The sequence below is a fragment of the Mytilus edulis genome, chromosome 6, assembly GCF_963676685.1.
Source record: "Mytilus edulis chromosome 6, xbMytEdul2.2, whole genome shotgun sequence".
Lineage (NCBI taxonomy): Eukaryota > Metazoa > Mollusca > Bivalvia > Mytilida > Mytilidae > Mytilus > Mytilus edulis.
Window position 1 is genome coordinate 75,416,095 of NC_092349.1, and position 12,481 is coordinate 75,428,575.

General features: G+C 31.9%; 1 protein-coding gene across 1 annotated transcript; it reads right to left on the reverse strand.

The window, feature by feature from the left end:
- Nucleotides 1-220: 220 nt before the first annotated feature.
- On the reverse strand, nucleotides 221-5,201 carry LOC139528425 (cerebellin-3-like). The gene is made up of 4 exons (XM_071324394.1): nucleotides 4,966-5,201; nucleotides 4,291-4,391; nucleotides 1,290-1,505; nucleotides 221-375 (listed from the first exon to the last, which is right to left on the reverse strand). Exons 1-4 carry the CDS (start codon nucleotides 5,150-5,152, stop codon nucleotides 265-267), a joined length of 615 nt encoding a protein of 204 aa, XP_071180495.1. The 5' UTR covers nucleotides 5,153-5,201; the 3' UTR covers nucleotides 221-264.
- Between the last annotated feature and the right edge of the window lie 7,280 nt (nucleotides 5,202-12,481).

Here is a 12,481-nt window from a genome sequence, read left to right on the forward strand (position 1 = left end):
TTGAGACAGTTGATAAAATCTAACATGTTCAAGACACAATGCACATAGCCATTAGCATCTGACAGTTAAAGCATATTTACATACACACTGTGAAAACAGTGAACTCAATGAAAACTTATGTTTAAACGAAGGATTATCCCAACCTACATATATATGCTTGAATTAATAACGGAATACAGGTGACACTGAGTATACAGATGGCATGAAAATTATAAAAATGTAGAATGAATACATTAACCAATCTAATAATTGTCAAATTTCAATTTATTCCATTGGAAACAAAATCCAGCCCGAATATGTATCAAATGTGTTGCCGTCCACGACTCCGCTTCCTATATTCGCCGTTCTGATCCATACGTGGTCACTTTTGTTTACCTATTTCAAAAGAGTATATAAAATAAAAATTCAACAACATGTGTTCTACTTTTAGGAGCATATTAATTTTATCATGATAATAACCTATCACTGTGAAACTGGTTATAAAAGAGTAGTTGTCTACAATTTACTGCAAATTATGTTGTAAAAAAACCGACATTTATACATTTATGTTGATGGATACACATGTAATCAAGATTCCCTAATGGACATTCAGGTGAACTTCGTTAGTACTAGACCAAAAGGTGTGACACATGATTATCTTTTACAAATTTTCAGGCAACAGCTAGACTAAAGTGATTGCAAAAACTCACATATTCCTTTGAGGTAAAGTGGGATTTTTAGAGATTCTTCGTGTATTTATTCATGTATTGTATATAACCGAAAACTTACTTATACCCCAAATTTTTAAATATTTTTTCCGATACCATTATTGAAACTATCCGACTTCAAAGTATATATATAGCGATGCCATATACACATGATACATGCATTTTACTAATATTAAAATATCTTCAATTTGAAAAGATGATTTGACTACATAAGAAAAAAAGTATTGGTAACTTTTGGTAGTTTGTGCACTTCAACTTCGTACTTGGCCTTTTAAATTTGTGGCTGCTTTGAGGACCCATTAGTGGCCTTCAGCTGTTATCTGCTCTTTGGTAGGGTTGTTGTCTCTTTGATATATTACTAATTTCCATTCTCATTGTTTTGTTGTATTGATTTATTACAAAACTTTCTAACACACTAAAAAAACATATATAAAAAATTGCGTTTTTCGCCTAATAGTTTCAGTTATTTTTTCTTTAGATAGCCCCTTTTCACCATTTTGGCGAAATTCTGTATATGTCACATGCAACTTTACAATCAGTTATATTGTATATAAGTTATCTTTACCAAAAATGTGTCATTACCTTTAGGACAACAATTTGTGTACCACTACCGTAGTCACTACCAGTTCCTGAGTCCACTTGGGTGTATGCATATGGAGTGCCGTTTACGACCAACTCTGTATTTTGCCAATCATTCATTCCTACCGATGCCGTCCAAGTAAATACGTAAAAACCACTAATAGGAACTACAAATACACCATCGCCATTATTGTACGAAGACGTTGTATCCAGTATAACCTATATATTATGTATTCAAAAGGGATGTTAAAAGTAATAATTGTATTTATGAATATTAACATCAGCTACAATTAAAGCATTCAAACATTTATTGTTTTAATTGTTTTGTATCAATGATGTGGCGGTTAGACATACAAGAATTTTTTTTTATCGTCATATAAGTCTAATTGCGGCTCAGCATTTTACTTATACAAATGATCTTAGTAGGCCTTTTGTTGTTTAATATTTATTTCTATTCCTCTTACCAGTTGCATTTCATTATTCTTTATAGATATCATTGAGCAAACTTGGTCAGTGATCATGAAAGTAGAACAAATGCTTCTATTTGTCATACTTTTTTCTACGAATTGTGCTGTTATTTAACGAACACGTTAGGTAGTTATCCACTGTAGTAAAATTAGGATATATCTTAAAACACCAGAAGTTATCAACAATTTCAAAACTCACAACGCCCTTACATCACTTGATCACTTGGCACCATGAGACATGAACTAAACGTTAAACTCAATACAAATAGCAGCCTAACGTGTCAATATGATTACTTTACGCGGTAGGTGGTAAAACTCAGTTAAAATGCAAGATGGTACTTATTAATAATACGTGCATGATATCTACTAATTTTCATTAAGAACTCGCATGTAAAATTAAGTCGAAGCAAATGAAGCGTAAAGTTAAGATTAGTGACTTTATCTTACCCGTAGATGCATCATATCATCTCGTAAAACGATTGTAAGTATTTATCTTAACTAATACCTATAACGTAATCAATGTCAACTAAATGTTTATACATGTAGGTCTGATTATCATTTTACTCTTCCATCAGGTTATCTAAATGTTAGTCATTTAGCATTTGTTAACTGAATTGGAGCGTAAAATTTTTCGAACTCAATTCAAGGATTATTATCAGTTCCTCCAAGATGTATCTGGTAATAATTGCTCACCAAGTGACATTAACGCGTCGTTTATAGACATTTATGTTGTTTCACAAATGCAATTCGTCCGGTCGATATTCTAATTTGAAAATATAGCGTAATCTTCGGCACATTTATATTATTAAATAAATCTGTTATTATATAAATCTGAAATTTATGTAAACATGATAAAGTGTATAATATGACTCAATGAACAGTGTCGTTTTGGACTGATAAGTGCCTAGTCAGAAACTGGACCATGGTATCAAAATGGCATGACATTATTACTATTCACAACATGATAATGTGAAAGTATCCTCATAACAAATGCCAATTTTCAAATCAAAACTTATCAATCCCTGCATATATAGGATGATATATGTGAACTATTAAGATTTCCCAATTCTATAAATACAAAAACTTATTTATATCAACTCACTCATTAATCACAAATAAAAAATCATCACTGTTTGTTAACGATTGGACCTTTATATTAGATAATTTCCAAATGCAAACACACATAATAAATTGGACAATATTCCTTTTTCGTTGATTAGAAATCGGCGATTCTTCAGTGATCCATAGCCTTCAATGATGATATTCTAATAGCAACAAAGACGTATGTTATGAGTTCAATGCACAGAAGATGTATTTCTGGACTAACCTTCAAAACATACACACGTGACAAAATTACATGAATATCAGATTAATGGTTATCTGGTGAATACTATTAATGCACTGAATAAACCATCCCTTAACTGATCTAAATATTTTACATGATAATAGTGGTGTTGGAATGTGGTGGTGGGGAAATCGCATATCTGCTATATACCACAGTTCATCTCAAAGCTTTTAAAAACAATTCCACTTTACCAATCAGAATGTAATCTTTTGTTGTATTTTGAGAACTTATGTTACTAATACTTTGCATCCATGTATTAAAATTGAATCAATTGATGATTTGAAAGGGAGAACTTTCTGTATAAAGTCAATACGTGTGTTGCATTTTGACGTCCACACTTTATATTGCCTTAGATACAAAAATAAAAGATTTGAAAACAATTCCAATAAATATTTTGGAAGTTAAGTCAAAACTTCTTGTTGACAAATTTTTATTCGTTATTACAAAAAAAGAATTTAAAATATATGTAATTTCTTCCCTATCAAGTTTATCCTATTACTTATTATGCGTGAAGTCACTGTTAATAAACAAAATGCAATTTATGGTTCGTTTATCTTTTTCATACTTGTATATTGTATAATCAGAATGTAACAAAAAGATTAACAGTCGATGTCTTATCTATTTATTTTCTCTTAATTTACAACACATTGTATCTGAAAATTTTGTCTTTTTTAAACTAACTTATGTTGTTTTTACATACATACACACGTACACATCAATTCAGAATACATTTGAGCTGGATATCATTCATTTATCAATTATTAATTAAACTGTATCGTATGCCCTAAAACATGTCATTTCATGACGAGCAAGGCCGAAAAATATTCTACGCACGCCTACGCCAGATGTTGAGGCCAGATGAACTTATTGTTAACCAAGACACATATCTTAGTTTCATTAGAATGTTATAATTACAATAAATCCAAAACAAAAGTCATAAGTAAATAAAGTCAAACTATGTTTGATCTGTCTATTGTTGGACATCAACATACAGTATAAACAAACGCTTTTTTGTTAATTTCGTTTACCTCACATATCGTGCTAGGCACGATAGATAAGGTGTGATAAATAAACCGATATTGGTATTGGAATGTTTGTTAACTTTTTTTTTGGTGTGAAACCATTAACAATCTTTAAGTTACAATTTGTATAACCAATACAAACGTCAACTGTGCAAAAAATATTGATTTACCTTGTCAAATATAACTGCTGCATGATGGCCTAGTCCAGTTAAATGTGTTGTTAGTTGTGTTGAAAATGCCACTGCAGTTGGAGGATTTTGTCTTTTCGTATCTGGAACATGCCATATGAAAACAAACTTAAATTGGGCGTTTATGCATATTATACACAATTAGGTATTTTAACTTACCTGTTTATACATGATAAATCGAAAACTGTTTGGTGTAACAATATCTTAGTTCCATTCAAAATACAACAGAGACATGTAAAACTTTTACATTTTACATTTACGATTAAACTACTGAAAAGTGTCATTAGGTGTTTCTAAAAATTCTTGCAAAAATTCCCATCAAAACAAGGACAGATAATTATATTGAATTTCCAACCTTTTTTTTAATTTGAAAAATATAAGGCCTGATACCCATATTTGTATTTGATATTTCGGAAGTATTAATAAAGAGCAATTATCTCATTGAAAGTAAACTAGGCAAATTTTTTCGTCAAAAATTCAAAGGTACCAGAAGAAGAATTTTAACGTTTATGTCTCTAAAAAGTATCGTTAGATTCAATTTCATCATTTTCGAACACCGGTATTTTAGGTAAAATGATTGAGTAATTACACGTTTTTGGAATATCCAGCTATTCAAAAACGAGCAATAAAGTTACTGCTTTATGATTTAATCCAAACCTTTCATCGATTTACATTCGCTAATTTCCGTTTGAAGTTCCTTGTTTATAGACTGTTGTCTGTCGAGAAGTATCTCCAGTCTCTGTAGACGTGTTTCTGTGTGATTGGCATTTTCCTGCGACAGAACTGGTCCTATTTGCAACAGTAACATAATCGAAAAGTGAATCTGGAGCATTTTTGTATTCATTTACATTACCATTCACGTATGGCTCAGAACGAAATGGTCTTATCTTGGATGGGACAATCAGGTAAGGTTCTATTATAATCAAAAAGACCAGGTGGTCTGGTTTACACACACTACACTTTCATATTAATCTTGATATGCTAATTATTTGCAAAACTAGTCTTTATTCTCTTCACAAGCTTATTTGCCATCCTAGCAAAATCTTACGTCAATGTTACAGGTTTTTGTTATGATCATTGTATTGTTCTTTTGTAGGATTTTTATTTTCAAAATTTCATTAGTGTATTGCACATTCATGGTTGTATGTTGTATGGTGACTAAATAAAAATCATTTTTTTAAGTCACATTTTATTGTAAACTTGAATTAGAATTTGATCCATCATCATCTCCCGCTGAGCCATTGAATAGAGTAAGTTGGCCTTCGCATATTATCCTATCACACTAAATTTAACGTAAAGTAAAATTACAAATATGTCAAACTCGTAAAAAATTCAAAATAGAAAGTCCTTTATCAAATAACAAAATCAAACGTTCAAACACATCAAACGAATAGAAAATATCCTGACTAAATAAGTACAGACATTTTCTTATGCATAACATGGTGAAGTAAACTTGGTTGTATAACTGATTGGAATCATATTGAAGTATTATAATGCTAAGTAGTCTTGTACAAATCTGTGATTAAAACAAGAAGCTGTTAAGTTTTTGATAAACGTATATCACCTGGTGACAAAAGGTGTCTGTGAAACTACGAATGACTTTATCAAAAACGAATTTTATAGTTTGCACTAATTATATAAATGTCATCTTGTTAACACCTACATGTGAATGACTAATTATATAACCTATTGTATCACTTAATTCAAATCCAACAGAAACGTTATAAATCTGATGTATCCCTTAAAGATGTGTCAAGAAGTAATCGTGAATTTTATTTTGTTTTCTCCTGACACATTTGATGCACAGTGTATATATGTTCTTACGAACAGTCCATGTTTTTAAATTGAGTATTGAAAATTTCACATACTCCATCGTGGGATTGTCATAAATCGATTTACAGAAAACAAACCCGACTTACAAACTAAAACCGAGGAAAACACATCAACTATAAAAGGAAAACAACGGAACAACAGAATCACAGAACTGCAACAAAAACAAACGCAAACATACATAGAAACTGACTACATATATTTAATAAAACTGACAATTGAAACGTTAAATACCAACGGTACGAATAGAAAACAACTTTTATTTTCATGACTTTGTACGTGCATTTTCTGAAGAAAATAATGTGGTAAACCTGGTTTAATAGCTAATTTAACATTCGACGTGTATGTCACTTGTTCATAGTTCCATTGTACTGACATAATCTGGGTGAGTAACCCTAACAGACACAACATGTTAATGTGACAATGGTCGGGATACAGCAGTCAACTATGTGTCAATATAAATCACAGACATACACACAATTGTTTTTAAAAGGTTAAGACATACATACGTTTTTATATAACGAAAAATACGTAGAAGTTGATAGGAATTTTACAAAGACGAAAACAAACAAATTGCATAGTTAATAGTAAGTTGGCATAGACGCCGATACAAAAAATACTGTAGTTGATAGTACAAATAATATATAGCAAACAATATCTCGACAATGTAAACATAAATTAATAAAATAAATACAAGGGTAAAACGAACACAGTAAAATCATCTTGTGTGAAAATCGGACCAGTCCTAAGAACCAACCTGCACCAGGGACACCCAAAGACAAAACAACCAATAGAGGGAGCATTAATACTGAGCTACGTCAATAGTGATACGACAAAAGTATTTAACAAAGCACACAGACAAACAAAGGGAAAATAATAAAAAGAAATAAAAGATATCCAACTTCTTCCCCTCAATATGTAACTCAAGATAATCTCTTTTTTTATTTGTGTATAACATCTTGGTACTTCCCAATTGCCTAATTGAGAGAAAAAAACGAGACGTTCTTTGACAAAACCCTATTTCATTAGTGTTTTGCTCGGACACTTCTGACGTTTTACAAAGCAGGAGTAGCAGCCACACGCTCTTGATTATCGTTTGAGTTGAGAAATTTATATTAAATACGAAGATAAAGTTGGTATGTTTAGGTTTAATTAACTCAGAATTTCAAAATTGAGATCGTCTCGTTTGTCGTATATTCTGTTGATGAGATGATCGCTGTTGTCACGTTCGAGGAGAATGTTTAGAAATGAGGTAGAGCTAAATCTGTGTTTTTTGTAATCTATCTCGAGTTGAGGTTGATATAATAACTGAACGAAATAAAAAAAAAAGGTTGGGTTATTAATGATCGTTAATGGAAAGAACATAATCAACAATATACCATACTATTATTGGCGTCTTTGAGAAGTTACTATTGATTGGTTTAATTCGTGATGTGACACCTTCACAGTTATTTTCATCTATATACCACAGCAACATAAATCATTTAGGAAGTTTAAATATAATGAAACTCAATATCGAAAATAAACTGACAACGTCATGGCTAAAAAAGGAAAAAGACAAATAGACAAATAAAAGTACACAAGAAACAACATGGAAAACTAAAGATTGAGGAACACGAACCCAACCAAAACCTGGGGTTGATCTCAGGTGTTCCGGAAGGGTAAGGAGATCATGCTCCACATGTAGCACCCGTCGTGATGCTCATTTAATAACAAACCCGGTAAATAGTCTCATTCAGATGGTCAGATTCATGTTAAGGGAATGGGATTGTAGTTACGACGTAAGAAACATATCCAATATCATCTGTGAAACGGCTATTAAATAACGGTCAACCAACTCGTGATGACGTTCGTAAAATTTACGAAGAGATTATTCAACTTCGGTTTAATAGCTTTCTTGTAAGCAGTAACCCTCTATCAAGGAAAGCATGATAGAAAATCCCAGCGCGGGAATAGTGTATCTATTGGGATATATATGTAGGACTCAAATCTATGGTGGATTCCAGATATATGGTGGATTCCAGATCTATGGTAGATTCCTAATCTATGGTAAATCTATGGTAGATATGACGTCAAGTCATTCCAAGTCTATGGCGGGTGTTTTAGAATCCTAATCTATGGCGGATTTTTTTAGATTCCTAATCTATAGCGGATTAACTAATTACATGTATATCTATTTGACCGTTAGTTAATATAAATATTTTGTAAATGATGACCGTATACAGTCATTCGACATATTGATAGCGAAAAATAAAATTAATGTCTATTAGAAATCTAGATCTATGACATATTTATTTTTTTCGTATCTAATAAAAAAGATTATTCGCTACAATAGTACAGGTAGTCACTGTTACATAACTGACAATATACTGTTGTTATGTTACATATAAAATAAAATAAAAGAGACCAAAGGGATACAAAAAATAACATGAAAACAGCAAACACAAACCAAAATGCTCAGTAACAACTTGTATAATCAAAGGTGAGAGCACCATAAGAAACACCAGAAGAGAAAACAAGGCCTGAAACAAACACAATTCTCAAATATTATCTGTTTATAGATAAGGGTCCCTTGCAAACTTGCTTTTTTCTTCTTCTGTATTGCATTGTATAATTGTATAACAAAACCGTCCCGGTTAGCGGCAGCTTTGACGCTACATGACGTTATTTAATTGTGACGAAAAATAGCGTAATTTCAAAATCTGACATAGATTTGTGATTTGTTCGGCATTTGAGACATCATATTTACCATATATTGGGAATTTCCCATAGATCTTGAACCCGCCATAGATTTGAGTCCTACATATATTCTTCATATGCAGGCGGTGCTGGAATGTTGCTACATAGAATTCAATGAGAGAACATCATCTATATAGCGGAAAGTAAAGTTCAAGGATATTGTTAACTTCTGATTTTTCATCCTAAAATTTCCTGTATGAAGTCAGTTGTATAATAATAAAGAAACAAGTCGGCAAGAAGAGGGTACAACTTGTTCCAATTGGAATTCCGACGGCTTGGTGAAAAACACGTCCTCCAAACGTAACAAATATGTTTTCAATCAAGAAATCAAGCATCTTGATAATGTCAGTTTCAGAGATTTTTTTGTTTGAATCAGTGTGACCCTTCACAATGTAGGATGTATCCCTCCCTAAGACAAGATACTTGTATTTACGTTTGTCATTCTTTTTCATGAAACAAAGCAATACCAGCTCTTTCAATTTGTCTTTTAGTTTGGAATGGGGCATGTAAAGTGTAGAAAAGTCAAATGTGTTAATATTATTGCAAGATGAAAAAGTCTTAGATTGTATTTACTCTCAAAGATCTTTGTATTTTTTTTAGTATCCACATCTTATTCACACCACCTATAGAATATGCAGTTTCACAATAACTTTGAAGCCCAGGTTTGAATGCTGATAAAATAGATGTTAATAATTTAGAAAGAGGAAGATCCAGCAATAAACTGTTGTTTGTAAGGACACTTATGTGGTTTAGGTATCCAATACAGTGATGGAAAATCTAGAACAGACCTATGATTACCCAGGATTTCCTCTTTGGTAAGTGTGATGAGGGTATATGTTGTGTTTCCAAGTGAATTGTTAATACCCAATTCATTTATCAAGCAGTTTATGTAATGAGTTTTGCAGACAAAAACGATGTTGTTTGAGGCTTTATCTAAGGGGACAACAACATATTTGCATTATTTTGGTCTTAAAAGATTGACGTTGAGATAAGGTGATTAAGGGGCATCGAACGATATCCACGGAACTCTTCGTGCTCCTTAAATATTGTTTAAATAACCAAAGAAATACTTGTCTAAGATCACAAATGTGTATAGTGTTACAGAAAACAACAATCAGGAAAGTTAGAAAAGTATATTTAACAATTTAACAAACGCTTAAAACCGTAAATTTAATATAATTATCCAACCAGTCAAGTAAACCAAAACAAACAACATGGCTGACATCAACTCATATTCCGATGTGGTTTCACAACCAGCATATCATAAACATACCAACTTTTACCCGATACATGAAGGTCTTGAGGAACTGAGGTCAGTAAAACCGGTATTCATTTTAGAAACAGATTTATTTGGCAATACAGAACTCCAACAAAAAGACTTCTTACAACATGAAGAAGTCTACAAAAGTATCGGTTCAGAGGTACCCAGATTCCAAATGAAAGGGTTACAAAGAGTCTAGGGAATGTGGCGTATTTATCTTGCACAAGAACTAGCAAGAGATCACCTCCTTACAAGGGTGTATCTATACGTAATAAACTTTTAACAGTATATGATAAAAACCCAAGAATCCCTCAAGCTGAGCAACACCCAGAATACCTCCGAGTACGTGTGTCCAACATTCCACTATCAGCTGAGGACGGTATGATCTTCTCGTTCTTCCAATCTAATGGCGTAGTCGTTACTAGCTATTTCAGAGAGAGAGTGAGAATAGATGGCGAAATGACTGACTGCCAATCTGGAGACAGAATCTTTTATGTCGAACCATTGGAGGGCACACTACCAAGATTCACAAGGATAAGCAAGTACAATGCCAAAATATATTACAAAGGCCAAATCTACATAAATGCACATATATCTTGTCAAAAATGCCTGAAAAAGGGACACAAACAAGACAAATGCCAAAACGATTGGGTTTGTAATGAATGTGGAAAAGAAGGGCATAAAGCAAAAGAATGCCAAACTCCTAGTACAGCAACACCAGGCAATGAAACTCCTAGTAAAGCAACATCAGACAATGAGGCAAATAAAACAGATGACCAGTCTGATTCTAGTGAAAGTGAAAGTGGGGAAGAGACTGACATTGGTGATCATGTTGATCACAGTGAAACCCCACCTTCACAGTCCATATTGCTACCTACAGAAGCAATAACAGCAACAACAACAGCTATCAGTAAAGTCATCACAGAAATTGATCCTGATTTACAGGAGAAAAAAAACAAGAAAAAAGAAAAACAAAGACAAAACAAAAAACAAGCCAAAAGTTGAATCAAAGGGACCAATTGACAAATTCATTGTAAACCCTGAATCAACAACACCAGTACACAAACAGGGGAAAAGACCAGCAACAACCCCTACAGATGAATATCACAACAGACAAACTGATTCAAGTAAATCTTCAAAAACATAGATACAAGAACAGTTTCCATATTCCATTTCCTTTCAAAATATATTATCCACACAACAATGCCTAAGTCAATGGACACAATAATTTGTACTTGTACAAATATCTGTATATACTCCTATTTTATATATGTTTATAAAAAACAATTAAAAAAATATGTGGCAGTGTATGATACAATAACATTAGATTGTATATACTCTGCACAAAACAAATAGAGCAATAAAGTCTATATAGATTGTTGTCAATATAATATGTATAGATCAATGAAACGACTCCTTTTTTTCATATGAAATAACTAGTATAAACGGACTGCAATAAATTTTGATACTCTGCAATTTTCATTCTCAAAATGAATTGTTTTGAATCTTTGCAAAATGGCTAAAAATCTAGGTTTTTTGGCCTGAAATCTAGGAGTTTTAACAACTTCATATCAATTTGCATCATGTCGGAAAATCAATTTCTTTTTGTTTAGAAAAAATGCATCAAGCTTTTAAATACTACAGCTTAATTCAATTTTTCTTAGAAATAAAGTCAATTCTCATCATCCTTCAAATGCATCCTGCAATAAAAAAAAAGAAACGAATAATATACATACTAAAATTTTAGAATTCCTTTTTGTAAGTTGTATTTTATATTTTGAATTATACAATAAACTAAATTTTTAGCCTACTGAAATTTTACATTCAAAACTCAGTGCTAAATTTTTAGCTTTCAAAGATTCTCATTTCAATGATATTGGCTCGAGATTTAACCGTTTGAGCAATTTGGACAAGAACAGTTAATACATGAACAAAAATGCTAAATTTTTAGTAAAAAAAAATATAACATTTTGCTCGAAAAATTGCAATTTGTTTTTATTGTAATATAGTTAATTGTAAATTATAAGCCTGGTACCTTTGAAAAGTATCTATATCCGATTTTTGAGATGATATTTAGCGACTTTAGCAATCATATTTTACTTTGATAAGGAAAATCACGCATAAGAGTTTACATTTAAGTTTTGAATCAAGCACTTAAACGTACCGCATTTCTCACAAAATTCATAAATTGGCATCAACATGCTTAATAGTCTATCATCAACTTATACTTATCGACATTTGGTGGGATTTTATTGCTCAATCTGTAGGTATGATGTGGTTTGAGAAGGTTTGGTATTCTTTTCGATATTTCACGTTTTTTGACACGATATTGTCGATGTTTTC

Coding starts and splice junctions, on each gene's coding strand:
- LOC139528425 (XM_071324394.1), bottom strand. CDS start 5,152: ATGAATACAAAAATGCTCCAGATTCACTTTTCGATTATGTTACTGTTG. Junction 4,392..4,965: donor CGAATGTAAATCGATGAAAG/GTTTGGATTAAA, acceptor GGCATGTTCCAG/ATACGAAAAGACAAAATCCT. Junction 376..1,289: donor CACAAATTGTTGTCCTAAAG/GTAATGACACAT, acceptor CTTTTGAAATAG/GTAAACAAAAGTGACCACGT.